The sequence below is a fragment of the Emydura macquarii genome, unplaced genomic scaffold (assembly GCF_026122565.2).
Source record: "Emydura macquarii macquarii isolate MOO-44397 ecotype Brisbane River unplaced genomic scaffold, CSIRO-AGI_Emac_v2 contig_1363, whole genome shotgun sequence".
Taxonomy (NCBI): Eukaryota; Metazoa; Chordata; order Testudines; family Chelidae; genus Emydura; species Emydura macquarii.
Genome location: NW_027131500.1, coordinates 7847361 through 7873403, shown reverse-complemented (window position 1 = coordinate 7873403; position 26043 = coordinate 7847361). Strand labels below are relative to the sequence as shown.

At 37.6% G+C, this 26043-nt stretch overlaps 1 protein-coding gene and 1 long non-coding RNA gene across 3 annotated transcripts in view; one reads left to right on the top strand and one right to left on the bottom strand.

The window, feature by feature from the left end:
• LOC137155443 (uncharacterized) lies at positions 1 to 22152 on the top strand. 2 transcript variants are annotated; one of them, XR_010920461.1, is made up of 4 exons: positions 1 to 177; positions 12454 to 12714; positions 13647 to 13764; positions 21956 to 22152. It is a non-coding gene; the product is annotated as an uncharacterized lncRNA (long non-coding RNA). The 2 variants fall into 2 exon arrangements; XR_010920462.1 differs by having other exon boundaries at positions 4 to 177; positions 13653 to 13764; positions 21956 to 22150.
• Positions 22040 to 26043, bottom strand: part of GLRA3 (glycine receptor alpha 3) — a 126312-nt gene continuing 122308 nt past the window's right edge. The window contains exon 9 of the mRNA XM_067551973.1: positions 22040 to 22319. Coding sequence (XP_067408074.1) covers positions 22050 to 22319 — 270 coding nt within the window. The 3' untranslated portion in view covers positions 22040 to 22049. The remainder of the gene's footprint in view (positions 22320 to 26043) is intronic.

Here is a 26043-nt window from a genome sequence, read left to right as displayed (position 1 = left end):
GGTGCTAGCATCAGTAGTAGGCACTTGGAATAAGGGGCTAGGTGTTCAGGGAAGCAGTTCCTGAGGGTGCAACTCTAGGAAGGAAGTAGAGCTGTCTAAAACTGGGAAGCTCCTGGAAGCAGGAATACTAGAGACCCCTGGGAGGAATGGCCCTGGAGTCTGAGACAAAGGAGTGAGGTAAAAGATAGCTTTCTGTTTACTTGTCTATTTAAAAAAAATAAACTGTCTTAAAGAAGACTGGGTATGGTGGTGTGTGCTTGGAAGCTGGGGTGAAGCCCTGTCCTATGATATTTACCATGTGGTGGTCTCCTTTCATTTTTGTTTATGGACATACAAGGGAAAGTGGGGTGAAGAGTCCCTGTGGTGCATATTCTAATGGCTGTAGTAAATGGGTACTCTATATTGCTGCTATTATGGGATGTGAGCCTGTAGAAGTTACTCCATTATGTGATGAAATGGATGCTGCCCTTTTGAAAGCCTACCATTAATTTTTTGTCCATTTGAATCTTTCTGATCATTTACAGGTATATATTATTTCTATTAAATATTAGTTCTACATATTAAGTCTATTTGAGTCTTTGCTGGCACTTTATGATAACAGTAAATTATTTTTCTATATTCAGTATTTATAAGGTGCCTGTCATCTTGCTCTGAGTACCAGTTAGCACCCAGGAGTCTATTTTGCATAGAATTTTCTAGCCATGTAGTCGGTGATCATCAAAATATTATTAAAAATTACATTTTCTCAGAGGGAAATCTCACTATACTGATTACTTAGGGTATATGAGGCTGAATTTAGATATATAATTGGTACCAGTCTCTAGCTGCAAATACCTTCAACAATGAAAGGGTTAATAATAATGAATTTACAGTGGGAAGCCATAAGAGAGAAATTTGTATTATTGAGGTTATCAGGATTTAAATTCATACAAAAATTCTGAAGGGGAATACTCCTCTGTGTTTTTTCTTAATGTCAGACTTCTTCCGGGTTCATTACAGCAGAATAGATTTCTTGCAGTAGTTTCCAAAGTAAGAGTAAGAAGCAGGCAAAAAGATGGTATTATATGTGAGCTGTGATAGTCTTCAGGTTTTTTTTTTTTTTTTTTTTTGCAGCTGCAGCCTTAGTAACTTAAGGTGAAAGGCTAAAAATTTCCCTACTGAACCAGGGAAAGGTCAAAACAGGTGTTAAAAGGTGAATTCACTTTGAACAATGCCACATTGCTCATAATTTATAAACCATCAGTTATAACTGAAATTAGCATTTTAGGGTAAATCAGTATTCCTTTGCCTTCAGCTATCATTCTTGAGAAGTGATCTCGTTTGTGGCACTAATTGTACATGGAAGGTCAGACACTAAGCCAGAAAAGTCAACTTTTTCCTAACTACTTTTTTCTTATTCCCGTTATTCAGTACTAGTTTTACATACATGTATTGTATTGTTAACATGTTTATAACTATTACAATTAAATGAAACATTTATAAAATTAAGAAAAATTCATGTTAAACAAATTGTAACTTTAGTGGGAGTTGAATATTTGGGACTGTTGATGCATCAAATTTAATATTTAATTATTTGAATGATTAAAGGAATTTGTATGGGTTCTGATCTTGCATTTTGAGCCAGGTGGTCCCTAGTGTTTATGCAGAGCCCCTTTGAAATCAGTGTGGTTCTGTGCGCCTGTCCCCCCTTGCATTAGCTCAATGGTGGGATCAGTGTATATGTTTTAAATAGCTTTGCCATCAAAAATAGCGTTGGAGCCATGTGTCTGCTGGAATCCTAAGAGGGAACCACACCCCCACAGCCATGTCCTTGCCAATCTTTAATCACCAGGAGTTTCCATTGAAAACAATATGAAGGCCTCTTTCCAAGGCACCAATGCTGCACTGCCAATATTTTAACAAGATACGGAGGATTGTTGATAGAGTCCTTGTGATAAACCTCATAGGTGCATGTGTGTGAAAAAGACTGGGAAATGTACTAATTTGTCATCCTAGTAAAACAAAAAAGCTCTTGCATAACCAACAATGAAGGCAGTAATTTTACATTAAGATTCACTTTGCTAAAAATGTTTATAACTTGTTCCTGGGAAAAAATACTGTTAAGACAGCTCAATTTCCTGCTGAGGAATAATGTGTAAATCTGCTGTAGAAGGGATGATTGAGTAGCATCCAGAGATGGGGAGATTCTACCTGTAGTAGCTACATCACCCTTGAATCTTTCCTTCAGTGTGGTGGTGGAATTTTAACAATGACTTCTTCTTCGTCAGTATTAAGCTCTGAGTGCATTGCCTCCATATCATTTCACAGATGGAAATCAGTATTTAAACTTCAGATTAATACATAGTAGTACACTACCACTGGACAATTTAGCTGGCTCATTGGTCTGTGTGTTGCAATTTTTATTGCAAGCCTGTGTGTGAGGCTGTAGAAAGAACTCCTTGCTGCCATCTATTGGTCAATTAAAGGAAGAGAGAATGAGCAGACTTTATTTGCATGTTTTGCTACCCACCATCCAAGTGTGAACATTTTGGTGGTTTTGGTTTAAAATTCTTTTTAAATTTGGGCTGTATGGGTAAAGAGATGTTGTTACCCTTATTGTATGATAAATGGGCAGCAGAACTGTATTTAGTTTGCCTTGAGTACAGTCACAATAAATAAAATCTGTTTTGCACAGTCTAGTAGTTTTGGGCTCAGATTTAAGCCAGACAGAAGGGGATTGGAAAGTGTGAATTCCTGTTCACAAGGACTCTTCTCCACAGTTCTATATACTATTGAAATCCCCATCCCCTTGATACATATTGTAACAATAGAGCTGAGTGAACTCTGCTCTAAGCATTCCCCCTGTGTAGCGACATAACCCAGTTATATGACTTCAGTTATAAGTGGAAAAGGACAAACTGACCAAGCAAGCAGCCATGCTCCTTACCCAGTACCACTCAAGTTATAATTATAGATAGATTAGGTGATTAAGCATCTAGGCCAGACCTGGCTAGAAACTATTGTAGTAGGGTGAATATATAGTGCAGAGGCAATCTTTCAGTAGGAGGTGGCAGCAAGGTGTCTTCATGGAAGCCAGATTGCTTTGCTTGCTTGCTAGGGGCTGGAAATGAATCTGAGTGCACTCCCATATTCTGGGACTTCAGTAACCAGTGACAGCAAACTGTGAGTGGGGTACAGCAGAGGGGAAAGTGAGGTGGTGGTTACACTATCAAGTGGGGGAAACTGAGATGGACTACTGCAAAAGAATTTGTGGGATGACTGTTTTAATTATTATTCATATAAACTTGAGAAAACAATAGTGGTTTTTCTCCCCCCCCCCCCCCCCAATAAAGATTTCCTTGTCTTGTACACTGACTCGGTGCTTGAAAGAAGGGAAGTATTGCCCATTAGGGGCACCCAGTTTTGTTTGTAGGGACTTCAGCCAGTGGCTTTTCTTTTATTTTCTTTAAGAGGAACTCTGACATGTTTGAGCATGGCTCTTTTAGTTGCCAACAACACCTGGTAGAAGGGTTATATTAAATTTTGTTTTCTGGTGTGAGGAGGGGATAGCAACTCCCAGTATTACACATTAAAGAGGCAAGAAGTCATAGGGCTTCATTCTGTTCTCTTATGCTGGTGTAAATCTGGAGGGAGTCTGAACTCCATTATTGGGGTGACAGCAGAATCAGGTCCATGTTTGTCCTCAGTTATATTATTTGAAATCAGATGAGCTAAGAACTCTGCCCACAATCTTTACAGAAGCTGGTTATTGTGTTCTGCAAAACATACTGAGGATTTATAACACTTCACTTTCATAGCATTAAGACCTTCTGTTAATGGGTTTCTGATAATTCTGTAAGTCATGCAAACGTCCATTATCTCACATTGTTCTGTTTCAAAAGTCCTATGGTAACTGTCACTTAATATCTAATTAGAATTAATTATATATTCTTGTTAAATAAACCCTTGTTTACTTTGATCCTGCAGCCTTCAAAACTATGTAAATGTGACCCTTGTGTCTAATTAGTTGGGCTAGGATTCAAATTAACAACTCAAGACTAATTATGGCCTTGGTCTTTACACAGGTGAGTAGATCTCAAAGGGATCAGAAGGGCTTCTGCACTCTCTACCATCCCTGATATCTAATTGCCATCTGTAGCAACTGAGCCCCTAGGAAAGACGTAACATTGTAGGTGGGCTATTGGAACACAGATAAAACAGAGTGGTAGACTTGCCAGATGCCTTAGTATGCCAGTTTGTAGGCTTACTTCCATTAGATGCCTGATACTAAATGCATTTAACGCTGCTAGAAATCATGTGCATAACAAGTAAAAATAGACTCTAAATGAACTTGTCAAACAAGATAACTTGAACCTTTATGTGGGAGAATGAGGAATCACCATTTTTTCCTCTAAGTTAATAAAACTAGGGTTTGTTTCATCCCTTTCGCACAGTTCCTTCTCCCCTCTCTGGGTTCCCTAGGGTACAGAATATTTTGTAATTAAGGCACTGTAGAGTTTCACAGCAAGATTCAATGCAGGAAATGGGGAAAGTCCCACAAACAACCTATTTTCATACAAATTTCATCTGCAGTGTCACATCTAAAACAGTGGCTCTCAAAGTGAGGGGTGGGCCCCCTTGGGGGGGGGGGGGCACAAGATGGATCATAGGGTTGGGAAGGGGGTGTGGAGCAGGGGACAGAGCTGGTCTAGCTCCACACTCCCCAGAGATGGAAGCAGCATTCGCTGTCCACCTCCAGCAGCAGCAGCAGTCCCTTGCCACTGCCAGGCATGCTCCCTGCGCTGCTGCTGCTGCCCCCGCTTCCTGAGCCACTGCCAGTGCTTGCTGCTCCCCGCTGCCGCTGCTCCTCGCATTGCTGCTGCCGTGCTTCCTGGGCTGTAGGCCCTATTCTCTTCTGAAAAGGGGGGTTCAGGGGAAGGGGGTGTGATTGTTAGGGCCTACAGCATGGAATGCACCCCCTAACTATCGCACCCCCCCTTCTACTGAACCCTTCCCTTTCAGGGGAAAAAACAGGGCTTACAGCACAGGAAAGGCCCCCCTGTTTTTTCTGAAAGGGGGATGCAATTCAGGGGAAAGGGGGGGGGGCATAATTGTTAGACAAAAGTCCTTGGGGGGCGGAGTCTCCATTTAAAAAGTTTGAGAACCACTGAATTAAAAGAGAACACCTGGTGGCATTTTCTCTCCACTTTTACAAAAATACAGTATCTTTCAGAGCTGATTAAATGTATGTACGTTGTGCTTAACGTCAAAAAGATGTAAAATGCATTTGATTTGTTTGATACTTGTTTAATAGGCTGGACTCTGAGTTTAGTAGACTAATTTGAAAAGTTGGGAGCTGAAAAGCTGAGAAACGACCTCAGCATAAGAGTACTGGGAGAATATTCATGTATCACATGAAGTATTACAAGATTAATCATTCTAAATCCATTTTGTGCAGATTAATGAAGTATTATCACTGTGCATACACATTTATATCAATCAAAATGGAAGGAATCAAATATTCTTCAGATTTAAAACTCATTTCAGAAACTTCCATACTAACATCTGCACATCTTGCAGCTTCTTACTTTATCATTTTGCTTTTCTAGAGATGCAGTTATTCAAAGATACATGATGTTTCCTCTAAGGAATGTGACTAATGCATTTTCAGTAAGAAGAAAAACTTCTGGAGGTGACTGATGCAGGCAGAGCAGGTGCAGCTCATGCAAAGGCCCCTAGGCCTCAGCTGAACACTGACCAATACATAGCTGGAAACCAGTTTGCCTTACCTGTGTGCTAGCATTGTTACAATAGCTCTTCAGTTTATAAGAATGTGTTAAGTGTATAGACTTTATGAAAGCCCTGTAGGATGCTGCATGTAGTAATCTCACTTATAAAATCTGGATCCTGTGTTAAGGTTATATTGAGTATTTGCACTATATTGAGTATTTGCACTATAAACCTCTGTGTATGTCATTAGTTAGAAAAGGAGCATTAATTAATGTAAAATACTGGCTTTTTACATGCCAAGAAGGCCATATATGCCATTGTGAAACATTAGAGAACAAAGACTTTAATTGCTCCCCACAACATCCATGAAGAGGAGATGTGTGTGTGGACTCATCATATCAACTTGAGCTCTGGGGGAAGGGAATAAAAATCCCTGACAAAAAGAAACTGGATCTCTATGCTGCTTGAACTGGGAGGGGAAGATTTCAAAGTATAAACAAGAGATCCCCATTATTTTGCCTGAGTTAGCCCTAAAGGATTTAAAGCTTGCTTACTTATAGAAGCTTTTACCAGCTTTTGGAACCTAAGACCATAACTGGTGTGTGTGTGTGTGTTTATCTGGCTTAAACTTGAACATCACTATCTTATTTCTTTTTCTTTGCTAATAAATATTTAGGCAGTGCATAAGAGGATTGGTTATAAGTGTTTGTCTTTGATGTGGGATCTGAGGTGCAATTGACCTAAAGGAAGAGATCAGTCCTTTGGAACTGAAAGTAACCTGAATATTGTTGGTTTTTTGATGTAACGGACCATCTATCACAAAGGCAAGCTTACCTGGTTGTCAAGATAGACAGTTCTCTTGGCTACTCCGATCTGTGACTGCATGTGAAGGCTGTTGTAGTGCCTGAGGAGTTGACACTTGATGCATGATTGGTGAAATCTAATCATAGAACTCAACCAGTTTGGGGTTTGTGCCCTGTTTCTTAAGTCATGCTCCTTAGCCACTGCAGACAGCCTGACAGTGACATCATTAATATGTTCCTAAGGAGTCTTTGAAAAAACATAGGTATTATATAAGGTTGTTCACATGGCCAGTTTGCAATTTCAGTAATGTAATTCTGTGTACCTCAATTCCCCCCTGCATTTTCAAGTGGAAAAGGTGGTATTCACTTCCTATCCTAAACTTTAAAGAAATCTGCACTGGACACTGTTTAATGTGTGCTGCATTTAATGGATGTCTAAAGTTTGAGTGAAATCCCGGCCTATTGACGTAAACGGGGGTTTTCTATTGAGTTAAGTGGGATCATGATATCACTCTGAGGTAGGTAGGTTTTTTTGGGTTTTTTTGAGCTATGACTACACCAACTAAGGATTTCCTGCCAAATGTGTGTGTACTTAGCCTGATTACCACTTAACAGAAATGCAATTTGCTAAGTACTTTGAAATACTTCAGAATAAAAGGCGCTTTAGAAATGTAGGAGCATGCCTTTTTCTAACTTGCATGTTTATTTGTCCAGTGTCCAAATCTGTGGTAGGCACCAATAGAAAGTCCTTTTCACAAAGAGCTTACATAGTGAAAGACAAAAAAGAAGGGGTGGGATAGATAGAATATTTTTCTAATCTTGATTGTCTCTGCATACTGAAGGCTTCCATTTGTTTTTAATTTTTTTCCATAAAGAAACACACTGAAAAGTACAAAAGGGAAATGACCTAGAACTTATGTATGTTTCCAAATACCACGTGCTTCATGGGATCTCCAGTAGTATTGTATAATTCCATAATTCTACAACTTGTCTAAGATGCAAAACCAATACTATATAGACATAACATGCTAAAGTGGGAGTTACAGTAATAAAATAGAAGTTCTACACTGAGAGGGGAGGGGCAGAGGGAGTGGAGGAGGCAGGAAGGGAAAAGAGGGATTAGGTGGCATGGATACCTGGCATTCTTTGAGCCGCTTTAACATTTTTATCCAAATGTATCTAGAAACATGGTCAAATGTCTTCAAATTCGTATCTGACCTCTGAGGCGATAAACTATTCTTGCTTTGATCTGAATGGTACTGCTCCATTCTGGGCATAAGCCTGCTCTTCAACTCTTGAAATATCATGTGCTTGGTGATCATTGCAGCTGTCAATCAGGTTTAACTGTGCCACACAGACTATCTTAGCAGGTGACTAACCCATGATATAACTCACAGCTGAGGTTTGACTGCTGAAGCGGAGTGCTAGTGTTTTGTGTGTGGCTTTTTCTACATTACTTTTGATGATAGTTTGGTATGTGATTGGTAAATACAGTTGCATCTAGTGTCTAACTTAGACATGTTCCAAATCCCATTGAGGTCCATGCAAGTCTTTCCACTGACTTCAGTGAGAGTTTAATTCAGTTCTGGTCAAATCCAAGTAGAAGCAAGCAAATTCAGATTTTCAGGTTCAGATTCTGCTGCTGCATATATATGTCCTCAAAACACCGAAGTTGTTAGCCATATCTTGGATAACTGCAGATATAATGCAACCTTAAGTATTTCACCAACTAACAGCCACAGGCCCAATGCAACACTAGTGTTGTACAAGGGATGAATTTTGCCATAGGCTTCAGTGTGGTGGTTTATCATTGAGAGACACTAATAGACTGAAAACTTTCAAAATGAGGTTTCAGGAAGGTGATATTTCAGTGTGTGTGGTGTGTGTGGTTTTTTTTTTTGAGTAATGCTAATTAGATTCCAGAGATAAATTAAATATTTTTCTCTCGGAATGACTTTCCACCATGCTCAGGTAGTCATATTAGTTAATAAATCAAAAAAAAAAAAAAAAAAAAAAAATGCCCTGACTTAGACTGGCATTGTCTAAGAAATATTATTGGTGACCATTCTCCAGACACGTTCTATCAGTGCCTACTGAATGACAAATACTAGTTCTCTGAAATAATGCTGATGTCCTAGCCCTTTGTTCTGAAAGCTGATGCAATATATCGTAAGTAGAATTCCTTTTGCTATTGCCCCATCATATTACAGCTGCTTAGAACAAGCCCAGCACTTTCTTCTGCCAGTAGCGCTTGCTTTTATTTTTTTCATACAGTACATATTTGGTATCACTTGAGCAGAAAAATAGCAAATTTGGGGAGGAAGAGACTTTATACACAGATACTGTAGAAGGGATTTAGGGGTATAGGAAGAATCCATTTGTTGGACAATGGGCATGTTGTATTATAGTAGATGTACAGACACCCAGAGTATTGGATGAGCACACTTTGAGAAACTGATATGTAAACCTTCTTTCTCACCCATAGTGCATTTTGTACGTAACAATCATTTCTGCTACCTGTTTTATCTCTAGAACATCTGAATAAACTGCTCAGGCTCCAAACTGAGGCAAATGCTATTAGTAGTGAGACTGGAGGAAAATTTCCTGGATAGGTCCCACTGCTGCTTAATGGGAGACTTGCTATTGACCATAATGAAAGTTAGATCACATCTCAGTATGATGCGTTCCTGCACAAGAACACTGACAAATAACCCTTTCTTGTTCTGTCCTTCTTAAACAATGACATGCAAATTTTGTGCATGCAAATTTAGAGGCTGTATCTGTCTGAATGAAGTAGGTAGCTATAGACCTCATCTCAAATCTTGGGTGCATATGCAAAATTGAACCTCAGTGCTATGGTGATTGGCATGCTGTGAATACTTAAGACAGACCTTGAGAGAGAGAATTATATTTGCAAACTTAATAGCTCATTTGAAAATTTTGGCTCTGAATCAGGAAAATATGACGGAAGAAATTGTAATGAAAAACACTACCATTTTCATTGGTATTGGTGAATGCATTTTGTTCAGGAATCTTCTGCATATGCCAGAAGTAGCACGTCATGTTGACAACCATGGTAAAATATTCCATTTAAAGATAAAAATTGACTAACCTTACAAAAATCCTTAGGGCAGTAAATTATTGGCTGCACCTTGGCTTCATTTGTGCAGTACAGGATCCTTAGCATCAGAGAGGAAAATGGATCAGAATTAACCCTTCAGTTACAGAATTTTTCCAACTTAAGAATGTCTTAAGGTTTGTAGAATAGGCACACAGCACAGTATCTATATGATGTTTGTGTGAATCAGTGGAATCAGTTGAGCAGAATGGGTAGTATGGGAATGTCTCTCTATGGTCCTTTATGGCTATGATCGCTCTACTATAGCTCAATACCTCATAATCTTGAATATATTTATCCTCAACGCCCTGGTTAGGTAGGGAAGTGCTGTTTATCCCCATTTTATAGATAGATACTGAAGCAGTATTACCCTGGAAGTCAATGGCAGAGCAGGGAATTGAGCCTGAGCCTTGGGTTGCCTAGATTCAACACCTTAACCACCGAGCCATCGTTCCTCTGGTAGACAAGACCGGGCTGGAAACAGGAAGCTGAGCAGAGTCAGGATAAATGACCTGTGGAGTAAGAGTATAGGGATTTGATAGAGAGTGGCACAGAGGATGCAGCTGTGCCAGCAGGGTGAGTAGAGGAGCTGCCAGAATATGTGATATTCCTGCTGATGCAGGAGGATGGGTATTCGGAGGGTCAACAGAGATGCAGAAGTATCTAAGAAAATTTGACTCTGTTGCAGAAATAATTGTGGCACTGTGGGGTTGTAGCTATCCTTGGAGCGGAAAAGCTGAGACACCATCCTTGTGGTGTATTACAATGAATAAAATAGCTTCCAGCACTTTTAAAATTAACTTAAGCATTAATGGACTGATGTTGCTCAGCTGTTACCAATTTAGAGTATATTAAGGCACTTAAAGGAATATTTTCCACACTTCAGCCAATATTCAAAAACTATTTATTTTATCAAAGGCACATAAGTCATAAATCTTTTTGTATTTTTTTGCCCATGGCCCTGATTTCCATATCTGTGAAAATAGATTTGCCTTTTGTACTCAGCCCCCTCTTCCTTGCTTTACTCAGTGAACCAGACAAACCACTGTTACTGACGACAACACTCGGTATCCTGGAACTGGCTTGATGTCAAACACTCATTTGAATGCTCACTGAACAAATCAGGCGTGTAAAGATTGATGGGGCTGGTGGGAGGGACAAAAAGCTATGAGTTTGATTGAATTGTGATGAAGTGTTATGAACAGCTGCCTAAATGTGGCAATGTTTATGTAACTTCTGCCAGGAAATTCATTTAGTGCATTTGGGTTCAGAGTAAATGTCCCTGATTGGTGGTTTTTGTGATGTGGATTTAACCACAGAAGCCAGAGATTGAACACCAAGGACAAAGTGACTCCTTTTAGGTTAAAATTAAAGTACACTAACAGATCACCATGGGAAGTTTGTGCCGCCGCTGCCCATATTGTACCTGTTCTGTGGGTAAATATAACCCTTTAGTCTCTCTCATGACTGAGTCAGGCAAATATCAATAGCACGAAGAGCCAGATCCAAAACCCATTGAGATCAATTGAAAGATGCCCACTGACTTCAGTGGGTTTAGGATCAAACTCTAAATTCATTGAATTTGTTTTGAACAACTTCTCTAAGACTTTAAAAATCAGCTCTTGATTTTCTGTTTAAGAAAAAACTATTGAACAATGATTAACAACTAATTCTAATCCTCTTAAACTACTGCTTTTGGGTTTTATAAATACACTTTTATAAAAGATCTGAATTAAGTATATCAAATTTAACATTTTACGTTTACTCTGTCATAAGGCTGATAGGTCTGGCTATAGCAGATTTAATATCTCAATTCTGACAACTATTTTAACTCATTTTAGTAGATTTACATCACCTAGAAAACTAGCTATTTTGCAAATAGTGATGTGGTTTGTACAGTGCTTTATCCTTTGTAAACTCTCTTTACTAATGAATTAGTATTTAGAGTGTGTACCCTTTTTTTTCTGTAGTTTTTCACTTAACTAAAAGGAGCATGCGTTATACTTATGAATAAATATGAGAGAGAGAGAGCCATCTTGTGGTTCAGCTGCAGTACTCCTGACAGATTCCAAATAATGAAGCATTTGCTGAGAATGAATGATGTGCATTAAATGAGGAGCCACACATTTAATTCTGGAATCACTGATAATTTGGTTCAAATGTTTAATAACTGGAAAATGAGGTCCTGTGATTAAGTTAAGCAGTACGAGCAATAACCTGGGAGATGAAATCATAGAAGTGTAGGATTGGAAGTGACCTTGAGAGGTCATCTAATCTGGTCCCCTGCACTAAAGGCAGGACTACATAATAACTAGACCATCCCTGACAGGTGTTTGTCTAACCTGTTCTTAAAAACCTCCAATGATGGAAATTCCATAGCCTCCCTAGGCAATTTGTTCCAGTGCTTAACTACCCTTGACAGGAAGCTTATCCTAATGTCCAACCTAAACATCTTTTGCTGTAATACCAATATTCCAGTCGTGTGTTATCCCACCTCTGATGCAATATGTCACAGTTGTGATCATTCATTAGCATTTCTAGTTCTTCCTGTTTGTTCTCCATACTTTTTGCATAAATACACAGACATCTAAGATACTGATTTGATTTCCCCTCCATGTTCCCTCTTCTCTCCTTTATCCCTTCTGTAATGGTCCATGCTCCCTTCCCCCCCCAACCCCCAGATTCTGACTCTTCTCCCAGGTCTCCATGTTTTTGACTTACCTGAGGCCTTTTGTCTCCTGCCTCCATCAAATCTAGTTTAAAGCCATCTTCATTATGTTAGCCAGACCTGTATCCAAAGATGCTCTTTCACTTCCTCAATAGGTGGACTCCATCTCTTCTCAGCAGTCCTTCCCAGAACGGCATCCTGTGGCCAAGAAAGCTGAAGCCCTTTGGTGATACCATCTGTGCAGCCAAGCATTCACCTCCAAGATGCATCAGGGACCCAGGCAGAGACCACCCTTGATTGGAAGGACTGAAGAGAACACCGCATGTGCTCCCAGTTCTTTCACCCTCACTCCCAGAGCCCAGTAATCACTTCTGTTGTGCTCAGTCATACCACACATATAAATAGTGCCCACATGGGTGAGTAGCACTGGTAGGGGGGTTAGTCAAAGGGCTGGATGATCCTCCACAATTCCTCTGTAACGTGCTGTCTGCCAGAGACCTGTATCAGACATATCTCTCAGGATGCCACATCAGGCTGAGATGGGTGCCTCCATCACTCTCGAAAGGGAGTCACCAACCATCACTACCCATGTTTCCTGTTAGGTGTGGTGGTCTTGACCCTCCGGTACAGAGCTTGTCCTCCACCTTTTGGGAGGCAATTCTTCATCACTCATTGCCAGGGAAGCATGACAGTTTTTCATTGCTATGGTCATTGGGTTGGGAGTAGGGATGGAGAACTGCCTGCTGCCAGAAATAGCCAGCAGCCATTATCCTACCTATGACAAAGCCATATCCTCCTCCCCCGTGATGTGACAGCAGTCCTTTCTAGCTGGATAGCTTCCTCGGGCTTGGAGGGCTCCATAGGAATTCTCTCAAGTAATTCCTCCTGTGCATGGATGCTCCTTAACCTAGCCACCACCGCCTGTAGCTCTCCCCCCTGCTTCCTGAGAGATTCCACCAATAGACACCTTTCACACCAGACAATCTCCCCAGCATGGCTTTCTGTGAAAGGGAAAATACAGGCCACAGTTGCTGCAAATCTGCACTGGGATCTTGGTAGAGGCATCTCTGGTCATGTTCTCTGTCTGGATACAGATGCAGGTGGAGAAGACACTGGTGATGCAGCCTTTCCTAACCATAGCAATTATATTGCAGCTGTTTCTGGCAGTGGGACAGTGGGTGTTGCTCCACCTGGCTCAGGTGAAAACAGGAGGCTTTTATTGCACAGACATGAGCATAAATACTATCTTCTGGTCAACTGGGGGAAGGGGGTGATATGTCAGCTTCATACCAGGTCAGTGTGGGGATGCCACCTGCTATGTAACAGATACCTCTCTTGTTCCTTTGAGGGCTAGAGAGCCACATGTCTTCTCTGACTAGCCAGAAAGGACCCAACTACTTAATGTGTGGTGATGTCACTTACACGTGTGCAGAACAAGTCTAACTCCACAAGGCTACTTACATAAGGTAAGTTATGTGCTTTTTAAAACAATCCCTCAAATGCTTATCAGACCTATAGATTGTCTAATGAACATATATTTGTATAGTGCCAAGGATAGATGCAGTGTAGCACAGTGCTCTTCACAACAAGTCAGGTTTATGTTTATAGTCTGGCCTTCCTGTCTTGTTCAAGCTTGAGCCAAAACTCCCTGAAGTCCGTGAAATACTCTCAATTACTTCAGTGGGATTTTGGACTAGGTCTAGAATACGGAGAGGGTTTAAATTGTGAGGACAGGTACATAGGATCTGATGACATTAGAGGGTGGGTGTGTGTGTGTGTGTGTGTGTGTGTGTGTGTGTGTTTAGTACTAACAAATAAAATGGTGACATGCTTCATTTTGTCAATGACAGAACTTGAGGTACAGAATACATATTGATGTGAGTAATGTATTATAATTTTTTTCAAAATAAGTTTAAAAAAATTCTGGTTTATTTTCACTGACGTAGACAAATTTGAACCAGTCATTCTAACTTGATGTCTCAGAAGAAATTTCCTATTTAGATAGATTTTTTTTGTTTGTTTGCTTAAACGCAGTCTTTCACACAACCTCAATACATTATTAAAAGAATTGTTCTCCTGTTTACTATTGGCTCATTTTAGTCCTTCTAATGTCAGAAGAATTCTATTTTTTGGTAGTCACAAATGTCCAGTTGTTTACATTAAACAGGAAGTGTATATTTTATCACCATAAGGTCAGTGCACAACAATATTGCATTAGAAATATATTGCAGCTTGTTACAAGGCTAATGTAAGATAAATGGTTCTTTGTTCATATAAATTAGCATAGTGTATTAGGGCAAAATTATTAACTTGATACTCCCATAGACTTCAAAGGGCTGTGGATCAGGTCTTTAGATCCACATGCTAGGGTCACATCTGGGAATTCTGTTTTCTTACAAACACAAATAACCAATTGTTCTTAAAATGAGATCCTATGCATTCAGGGAGAGCAGAATACTGTAGTCAAGATCTGCTGTGTGGATCAAACAGAATTGATATATGAAAATACTGAGCAGTATTCTGAAAAAGTTAGCTTTATTTTAGAACAAAATCTACAATTACATGAACAATACCGTAAACTGCACATGTTTTAACACCTCTGTCTGCAGAGAATGTTAGCTGTAGTGCTGAATATAAGGTACTGTAATACAATATAAAGGAATTTAATCAAATTCATGCGTCACTTTTTTATAGAATTTTACTAAAGAAATACTTCTAAATGAAAACTGCCATTGACTGTTTAGACAGAATTCACAGGAAGATATGTTTAAAAATCACAGACATGTAATTAATACACTATTATATTTGTATATTGCTGTAGCCTTTTAAAAAAGCTTGGGTCACTATCACAAGGTACTGTATATAATGTTAAAATTTTATGTTGAAAGCTTATGGCACAATTACATATCCATGGAACGTCAATATTTATTTTAGTCCATTTCATCTATTAACTTCATTCTATTGTACATTTTAAAGTACAAACTTAAATGTCTCTCTTGCATATTTCACAAAGATGAAAGTGAAGAAGTGCAATAATATTCAAGCATGTCAAGAATGCAGGATGAGTCGATACTTTTCTGCCATTTAAGCCAGTGCTTCTAGCAATCTAACCTGCTTTCACAAGTCTTCCAAACTGATATTTCAGAAACTACTATACGTAACATTGCCTGAAGGCACCATTTCTATAACCATTGCAAAATGAAATTCTATTTGTTAACAAGCAGTTTAATTTGTGATTTTTATATTTTTCAGCTTAGCCTTTTAAAGAAAATGTTATGCTTGTCTGTTGTTCTCTTAGAAAATGCCACGTGGCATCTTCTACAGTAAGATGTAGATAAAAATACTTTGCTAACTTAATAGGGGTATTGTAAAATTCATTAGATTGTTCATCAGTTTAGAGCTATAAGGCCAAATTCTGCTCTGTTAGATCAGATTAACTCCTACAACAGTCTAAATGAGAGCAGAATTTACACATAAAGGGCTAATAAGTGCTAAATGTAAATATTAGGTGAATCACCTTCTTGCTTCCAACAAGTTTTAATTGGGCTTGGTTATCATATGAACTCATTTTCATCTAATATAAAATTATTGCTAGGAAGAATACATTTGAATTGTTTTAAGGTTAAGAAAGACTTTAAAAATCTTTCTCTGTTCTTAACTGTGTGTTTTTTTTTTTTTTTTTTTTTTTTTTTTAATCTTTTAATCTTAATCTTGGTTTTAAATTCATCATCAAACAGTACTGCTGTAATTTACCATGGTACAAAGTGGAAGCATTTCTTCATTCCTGCAGTCCAAAGTGCATATCTGAATTGCTTAAAGAGAAGCTTATGTACAGAAGCATATCTAAGGTTTCAAACTGGACTTCTTATAAAACAGCCTCAAAGAAAGCACTGCAAAAAAGATAAGTGAGAAGGAGGGAGCTAGGAGAGAGGGCAAACATGTGAAAGGAAATTCAGAAAGACCAGTTGTATGTAGTCTAGGACAAAAGGGGAAAAATCACAAGTTGTTTGACTTCCACCAATCCCTTTAATCAACTGGTGTCTGCAGTCAAGATTTCTTGAAGCTAGAATATGGTGATAGGAATGAGTTAGTTTAAATCTGCCCTTGAATAGGTAACTTCTAAATAAAAAAAGGACTATAGTCTTAAAAACATCAGGAAACAATGAACACTGATTATGTAACTTTTTCTTCTTCTTGAAAGTAATTATTAAACCCATGGAGGGATTTGCTTTGTTGGTTTGCATTTGTACCCAGGTGTGGCAATTAACCATGTTCTAAGCTGCTACACTGAGGAATTTAACTATGAGTAAGGCCCTACTTCATTCGCGATATTGCGGAAATTGCAGGTCCCACGATTCAGTTTATTACCCTACTTTGCACAGTCCACAATTTTGCATACACTTTGAGAGTGCAGTACTTAGTTGCATAAACGTTCAATGCTTGCAAAAGAGTAAGTGATTGAACTTGATTTCTACAGCAGTTGTGTTTAAGACTTCTGAATTTTGTATTTTACCAATCACTTTTTTCCTAATGAATGGAATATAGATGCAGCCAAAGTCTAGTTATGCTGCTTTTTTTTGGGTAACATAATACTTGTGTTTATATCATTCCAGAACATTTTTCTTAATTAGGCCTAATCTGGCTTTTCCAAATACCACCATTAATCAAGATCCATTATTATTTTTCTTGTCCACCACTTAGTTGAAATTATTTGAAGATCATCCTGCGATTCAAGTAGGGCCTTAACTGAGTTAGCTGCTAGAAAATGAGGAGGCCTGTAGCTGCTGAATACAACAGGATACACAGATCTCATGGAATTTCCCCCCTCATTTTCTCTCAATAACATAAGGCTTTAGATGGTGTGGTCTGGAAACTCCAGTCCTCCAGTCCTTGAAGAAAGCAGGATACATGAGTGTGCTCCTTAGGTGGTTGACCAAGGATGCAATGTTCTTGTGCCATACTGTTTTCTGCCATACTGGCCCTCTGGCTCAGTAGCTACTAAACCATGCACCCATAGGCTCATCTTCCTGCACGTCTACCTTATCCCTCTCCCTCTGAGGGAGGAAGAAGGCACCAGAGGGGAGCTGGTGCTGGTCTGAGCAGCATAAACTCATTTTAACTTCCCCATGGGAATCTGCCATTTGAGAGGGGAATATGGAGTGTGCAGCAAGTGTTCTAAGGTCAGTGGTTTGCCCCAGACAGACTGCAAGCCAGACTGATAGGTGTAGAGGGGCATGCCACATGATCACAGCTTCCTTTGCAAGATGACTGCACCAGTTCTAGGAGAATGGATTTCCTTCCACTTCTATAACTAGTGTGTGGCACATTAGAGAAATAATTTGGGGTCTAGTCTCAATGCATTACTTTGGTTTTCCAACTCTTAACTTACAGGGCACCACCATAGACAGCAAGAGTACAGAAAACTGACTTGCAAGTCAATGTGAAAGGAAGATACGGTGGGTACTTAGTGTCAGTTAGTGGTAGCTCTTGCATAGCTGTACAGGGCTTGTGTGTGTGCAAGAAGCCTTCCCTCCTTGAGGGATTAACTAAAGGCCTCTTACATGAGCAGTGCCTGCTCTCTGCAAGACACAGGGACACTGAGGCCAGTGCACTGGAGTAGTAATCTCCATTTTAATGAAGGGAGCAGATTAACACCTTTGGGACAACCAGAAGCTCAGAGTAGCTCTGCCTGAGGCATAGTAAATAGAGCTGGTTTGGAAATTTTTCAGCATAACTTTTTGTTTTGGCTTGAAAATCCTGATTGGTCAAAGCTGAAACTTTTCATGAGGAAAGGGTCAGTTTCTCAACTTGAAAATATTTGGGAATTTTGTTTTTGAAATAGTTCAAATGTTTCATTTGAACTATTTTTAGAAAGGAAAAATTCCAGAGTCCTCATTTGAAATGACTTTTTCCATTAAGCTAATTATAGTTTGAAAATGATCAAAATTGAAGCAAAACATTTTGAAATGTTTTTTCAATTGACCTGACCTGAACTTTTTAAGTTTTGTTTGTTTGAAAATCCCCAATAAAAAAAAAACAGTTTGTGAAAATTTTCAAGATTCAACTTTTTTGTCCTGATCTGGGACAGGAAATTTTGAAACCTTGAAAACTTTTGTGCACAGGAAAACAGTTTGTTAGACCTGGGCAGAAATTTTCTTCACAGCTCTTCCACTGCCCCCTACCCACACCTGTGGCATAGCTCTCACAATCTATTCCTTAATATTTACAGTTTCTTCAAACCTTGGCGTGCCTAACAACATGAGTGTAGGGTAGGTGTGTTGTGCCATTTTGTCACCACCTTTCCATAGCCCACCCATACCTTTTTATCATTATAAAAAGAGTCAGTTTCAAGACTTAGACCTTCCTAGCTGATAAGGCCCTAGCTCTGAGAGATCATTCCTGGATTTGTGTGGTTGGTTGGCATGCCTGCTGGTATTTTGGACTCTTTCCATAGGCACTAATGGGTAGCTGGTATTTTTCTGGTGTGAGACAACTTAAAATCTTATTCGACAATTCTGTCCATCTTATTATAGGATTTTTACATTCAGTACAATACAAGTATTTTGAATAAAGTTTAAGCTGCAAACTGCTGATGGGCTATAGTGCTTTCTGCTGAAATAAATGTTTCATAGCTGATTGAAAAGGCCTCTTATGTAGGCAATTGTTACTGTTAGGTTCTCATTTTTTATGAGAACCTATCTTCTGAGGGTGAAATCTTGGCCCCATTGTCTTTGATGGGGCAAGATTGCACTTCAACTATTTAATTGGAAAAAATCATAACTTCTTTCTGAATGATTGTTCAGTAGTTACAAAATAAATCACTATAGCTTGTCTCTTCTGTCTCACCATTTCTGTTCTTACGAGCATTACTAAAGCAAATACATTCCAGAAATATTCTAATAACACAGATTTGTTTCTAAAAATATAGTTCTGTATATTTTGTTAAATGTATAAACTTAGAAATACTTTGCATCCTCTAAAGGGGTATATACTCCAATAATTAGCTCCCATTGGTATCGATGCACATATTTAATATACATAATTTTAGTTCATTAGGAATGTCTGCAAAGCAACCCTACTGAAGGTTTATGCATTTACAATGTATATGCAGTAGTTGCTAATATGACTAACGTACAGTTGTTGCAGAAATAGTGTGCTACACTGATTTCCCCCTCCCCCATTCACTTGGAGGTGTTCATAGATAATTATTGATCTTATCCGGCTCCTTGCTAGTTGTTCTGTCCCTCCACACAATTTTGCCACTGTTAGTTTCCAATCCATTTTGTATCTTGCTCTCAAGTCTGTTCATCTCATTCTTTCATCTGAATACCTACTTTTCTCAATCTTTGTCTCCCACTATTGAATGTTTAACTGTAATTGTATTCAGCTGTGTTGAAGCGTCTTCAAAAGCAACATGTATGTGTATGCATGACATTCAGCCTATTGCATTTCTTTGGAAAAATGCAATCTGGGTGAGAGCCTCAGCTGGTATAAACTGGTGTAGCTCTAGGGACTGTGTTTATTCCAGCTCAGGATCTAGTCCAGTACATTTTATGTACTGATTTATCCAACAGAGTTCCTTTATTGGTGTTGGAGTGCAAGGCCATTGCTTTAAAAAGGAAAGCGCAAAAGACCAGAATAGAGAATTGTGTAATATTTTATGACTGTCTCGTGATAATGGGCCCAGTCCATCTCCTCTTGAAGTAATTGGGATATTTTACCCTAGAATACAGTGGGAGCAGAAATGGGCCAACAAATCTTTCCAGAGATTATAGTACTTAAGTTTGCGGGAGACAAATCATTTGGCCAGCTTCTCAGTCACATGTATATAATACATTAGCACATGTATGAGTTAGTGTTCAGTTTTTGGGGGCAGGATTTATAAATAGATCTGTGACAATGATACAACATGTGATCCCAAAACAATTGCTCAAAATCAACTATCTGAATTATTGGGTACTAAATGGGGGGGGACAGGACCTAAAGACCGTATGCAAAATTGAAGAGTTATGCAATTGTTTTCTGAGACAATTTAGCACAACCAGATTGTTTTTGTCTTCTTTTAAAAATTTTTAAAAGACAATGTTGCTGTGTTCTAATCTTCAATGCGAGGATATGTTGCTATGACTGGTTCATACGCAATATGCCTCTAGCAATGCAGCAGATGTTTGCCTCCAGCTGTTTTGCTTTTGTGTATACACTTTAAGCAGTAATAACTACAAATTTTAAATATGCTCAAAATACAGAAACTTTTCAACAATCAATTCTCAACTATTTAATTTCATTACAAGTTCAAAGCATCAAGTATGCTCTTACTTGTAGCTGTCTATAGGTTTCCACATTTTATAACACTTTATTTTACTTTTCATGAGAGGAAAGTGGCAACACTGTTTTACTGAAAGCTGTTTTAAGAAAGCTTCTTTCAATTATTACACAATAGATATTTAATGTAAACTATGTAATTCTAAGCAGAGAACTTGCTCCAACAGTTTTAATTTCTTCTACCTTTTACTGTGAAGATTGTCCTGATTTATTTTTAGAAGAACTACTTAGGTTTTTTTTTTCCCCTCTAAGGTACAAAATATTTCCAACTAGTATCTAAGAAATCTTCAGAATCTTCTAATTGAGCAAGTCATTCAGTTTAAGAAAAGTGACCCAGTAATTTTTATGTACTTGTATATCAAACATTTACTGATAACAGAAGTATTGGTGCATAAATTTTGCCATTGTCATCTTCAAAAAAGTTCATTAAAAAAGCTACCTAGAGAACATATCTATGATAAAAGTAAACTTTTCCCTTCCATTTTGTTTTGAATGTCACTTTTCACTGAATTAAAAATGACATCACAAGTTTATTTGGCTTATCTCCCCAGATACCATGGTTTCTGGACAGTTACCTGATGTAAAAAATTAAAAATCTATCAAAATGATTAAAAATGTTTCCCTTTAATTTATCCATGGGTGATTGTAGGTAATTAAAAATACTTAGGGGGCAACAATCTTTCAAAAACAGTAACTTGTTCCCATTGTGTGATGCACAGTACCAGAAAGTCTGACTAATGGGTCACTTCAGACTGGGCAATAGATATCTGGCACTACCTTGGGCATTACACCAACATGTTTTTAAGCTTTAGGGGAACCATAATCCATTTTGTAAGTGCTTTGTATGAGTGAGGTTTTTTCTTTCTTTGTTTAAAAAGAACCCCAGAATATAATTTAAATGTGTCCTGTGCTCATTGCAAAACCCATTGTCATTGCCTTTTAAATCAAGAAAATGTGCTTTGAACTCGGATTTGAGTTTTAGAGCTCATTGCTACTTTGTAAACTTTACACGAGGGTTAGAAATTTGAATATAATCTGTACTATGGGACTCCTCTAAGACATTTTAGATCCACTTTGTAATATATTTTAAAAATACAGTTGAATTAAAAAATTGTAAGGAACTTTAAAGAATACTGTACAATTATACCACTATGAAAAGTATGTATAAATAAGTTGGCAGTAAAGCTTTAATATAGTGTTTGTGATTTTACTATGAAAAAGTTGATTGTTTAGTATGAAGTAGAAACGTAGTCATAGCAGTTATTATATCTTCATCTGTCCAATAGTGACTCTGCATAGCAAGTCAAACGGGATCTTTTTCTTTGTGCCTTTTAGCTATCCCAGTGAGCATCTGTGTACACATTTGTAATGGAAAACCTCCTGTTGAACATGCCAGCCAAAACTGTATGTACTAAAAGCCTTAATCTTGTTATTGGTGAATGTCCTCATGCCTAATGATTTTGTAGATAACCCAATAAAAAATATTGAAAATCAGAAAGGCTAATGGGAAGCAAGCTCTGGAAATAGTATCAATTTTCTTGGCCCGGTCAATGAATACCTTCCTCATTTCATCATGGGTTTTTGGTGCAGTTTGAATGGGATTATTTGGCCCCTTTGGCATCACTCCATCTTTTGCTTGCAGACACTGTCCCATTCCATAGGTTGTAAAACTGAACCGACTTTCCCGTACCTCATCGTCCTGTTGTAAGAAAAGCAAGAAAGTTCTTCAGTTACATAGATCTCCCAACTGCTGAAAACAGTTTTTTGCATCCTTACTTCAGTGGCTTCTTCAGCCCACCACTTTTATTTTTGCTGGGTGACATCCTGGTCCCCTTTGAAGTCAATGGCAAAACTCCCATTGACTTCAATGAGGCTGGGATTTCACCAACTGGCATTTTAAAATACATAATCTATTCAACTTCCATTATTTCTAATTATCTGTGATTTGATAATTTATCCAATTTGCTTTGTTCCTTCCCATTTCGGGCCCAATTCCACAGTCTTCAACCAGACAAAACTCACATGGCTCTTTTGGTCAAGGACCATCTGTTTTGTACAGTACTTAATACAATGGGACCCTGGCCTCTAGGCACTATCATAGTGCACATAACATGTTGACATCCGTTTAATTAGTGGGAATTCTGCCTGTTTGAGTATCAAATCTAATTAGTCTAACTTTTATACCTTATTTCTATAGTTCAGTACAGCTATATCAAATAAAGTTTCTTAAAATGAAGGTAAATTGTAGGTAAAATGTTATAAGTAGTTTTGATCCCTCTACTTTAACCTTCTCTAAGGGACATACTCTCTTGCAGTTCCTCCACTGTATATCCAGAACAAACCCATTGATATCAATGCAGTTTTTCTGGATTTACTCTTGTGCGAGGTGAAAACTGAATTTGGTCCTAAATCACTGAGTGGAAAGAAGAATATATACATGGTACGGGGATGTGGTATGTGTCCAAAGAGGAGGCTTTCTGTTTTTGAGCACTTTTTGCTTTATCACTTTCCCGATTATGGGTACCAGGTAGGCAGAGATGCACTGTCTCGAATTTGCTGCTGCAATTTATTTTGCAGGTGCAAATATAGATGCACAAATCGTACACAGGAATTGAGTCAGGTCCAAAACTGGCAAAGTATATCTTAAAGTTTCCTTTACTTTAAAACTATTGTTTCTTTTTCAATACATATCTTACTGAAGAGTAATCCAATTACTTTTGAGGAATTCACATTTGTATTAATTTTAGACTCGATATTTCTTGTTCTTCTCTGATCTAGCTTAATTGCTCCATCATATGCTTTTGAGCTCTGAAATGCAGCAAAGTATTTAAAAAAAAAAAAAAAAAAAAAAAAAGGTATTTATTCATTATTATTGAGAAATAAGATGTGTAGTCCAGGAAAGCTGTTGCCTTAAAAGAATACAAGAAGAAAAAGATACAAGGAACTGTTTTTTGGGGTATTTTTTTTCCCTCCCCCTAGCCCATGAAAAATCTTTGAGTTCTCAGAAAAATTTCCTGTCCTGAATTAGGATGAAAAGAGGAAATCTTAATTTTTCATGAACCAAAAATAAAGAATCCTATCAGATCGGTTGAAATGTATTTCATTTCAATATATTTAATTTTGATTTAAACTTTCTAATATTTTTTCCTATAAACTAACTTCTAAACAAAAAGTCCCTTTGAACCCAAAAAATGGAAGTTTTTGTCACCGAAGTGGGTTGTCTTGATCTCAAAACTCGTTCAAATTTTTTTCAAAATGAGAAATGTGTCAAAACCATTCCTTTCCTGTTAACAGTTTTAGTGTTGACAAATCAGCATATTCTGGAAAAACAAAAGCATTCAGTTAAATTGAAAAGCTTAGGCTGAGTTTTGAAAAATCTCAACTCTACTGCAGAGATTCTATGGCTGGATCAATTCACAAATGGCAAGAGATTTACAAAGGTTGTGTAAGTGGTTGCCATTCCACTGAAATGCTTTCTAAATTTGTGTTGCAATCCTATAAACTTATCCACAATTCTCTGTTTAACGTTTCTAAACTGGCTTTATTATAATTAATAATGCATTCTAGTAAACAAAATGAAGAAATAACATGAAAGCAAGAAAACAGTCAGCATTAGGTTAATAAGACAAGGGGACAAATAACAGAAATCCAAAATGATAGCAGGATGCAAATGCTGAGACGTGATTAAAAAAACTGTTGCTTTAAACTAAATACTATGGTACCAGTACTTCTGTTGTCTGAAAAACATGGGAAATAATATCTTTGTTATACTTCCAACAGGTGAAATATGAAGTGCTAAATTCATCTTGAGACTCCATTGACTTCAGTGGAGTTACATGTAAGATGAATTTGGCCACTAGATTTTTGAATACCTTGACCCAGTAAAAGAATCTGATTAAGGGCCTAACTATCCATATACTTGTGTTTTTTGCAGGATCAGGCCCCAAAATGGGACATAGTAACATAGAACAAAGTCTTAATGAAACTTAGTCTTCTGAATGCTTCTTCATATATATCTGAGAGAAATAAACTCATCTCAAATAACATTGATGGCACAAGTGTTGGCATTAAAAAACCAAAAAATCATCCATGTTCCATCTCTTTGTGTCCTTGAACATCTTGGCAAATGTCCATTGATTGGACCTATGCCCCATGAACTTCTCATTCTTTTTTTAACCCAGTTTTATTTATATATCATTTATTATAATTGACCAGTTCCTCACCGAATGGCTTCACCAGCTGGAGGTAACACCACCAAAAGATCTGGACCATAGAATATCTCCTTCAAAAAGTGCATTGAAAACTCAAGTCTTCATTTTAGGACGTATAAAGGCAAAAAAATTGCTTCCTTGTTATGATTTTTCTAGTGCATTGTCTTTATGTGTAATTGCTTAAAAAAATTATAATTTTTTTGTAAAAGCCTTTGAAGTTTTAATATAAACAAATAGTTCTCATGTATACTGCTTAAGAAATTAATCATTAAAATTCTTCAAAGTGCAGTTGCATATACATTTTTTTTATCAATATACATGTTTTACCAGCTCTTAAAAAAATTATAGTAATTAAAGAGTGCTCATAAATGTTGGTAAAGATTTTGTAATGCAATCAGAATTCTTAGGAAGCTTGAAGGTAATGAGCTGGTTGGTTTTATTTGCATATCAGTATCCCTATATAAAATACATAAGTATAATATGATCAAAAGATTTAAATTCCTTAGCTTAGCTCAAGACTATACTGTTTTTCTGTTTTGAGACCTGCTTTAAATATACTTTTCCTGAGGAATAATATACATGCTGAAAATAACTTCACTGTAATTTTTGGCTGTAAGTAATAATAATAGTTTCAGGATTTATTTGTAACCTTTGAGATATTTCGGACATTTTAATATTTTACTCCACATTTTTTGCAGAAAGCATTATTTGTAGTGAAAATAGCTGAATAAGCTTTTTAAAATATTTATCCAAATTATTTCTTAGCTCTGATGTTAATTTTCAAGCCTCCTTCAGAATAGCAGAAAGTCAAATTTTAATTCCATGTTTTAATCCCATATGTACACACATGGACTAGTGAATTAACAAAATAATCACCTTTTTAATACTTCACATCATCACATACAGGTAATAATGAAGGTTAATGGAGTCCACATGGGAAAACATTAGTTCAGACAAAAGAACAGGGCCTTTGTTAATGACTGGATATCACATTATGACAAATGGACATCTTCTACATAGTTTACCCTTAAATTTGTACTGTAGATTTGAGCCAATGTCCCGTCTACAGGTTCGGCACTTCTCAAGCCATTGCTACGTCGCAATGATTCATTGATTTCATTTCCATCAAGCATTCCCTCAAAACACTTGCATCAAAAAGGGAGGGTAGACCAAAAAGGGAAAAAAACAGAACAAAAAAGAAAACAAAACAAA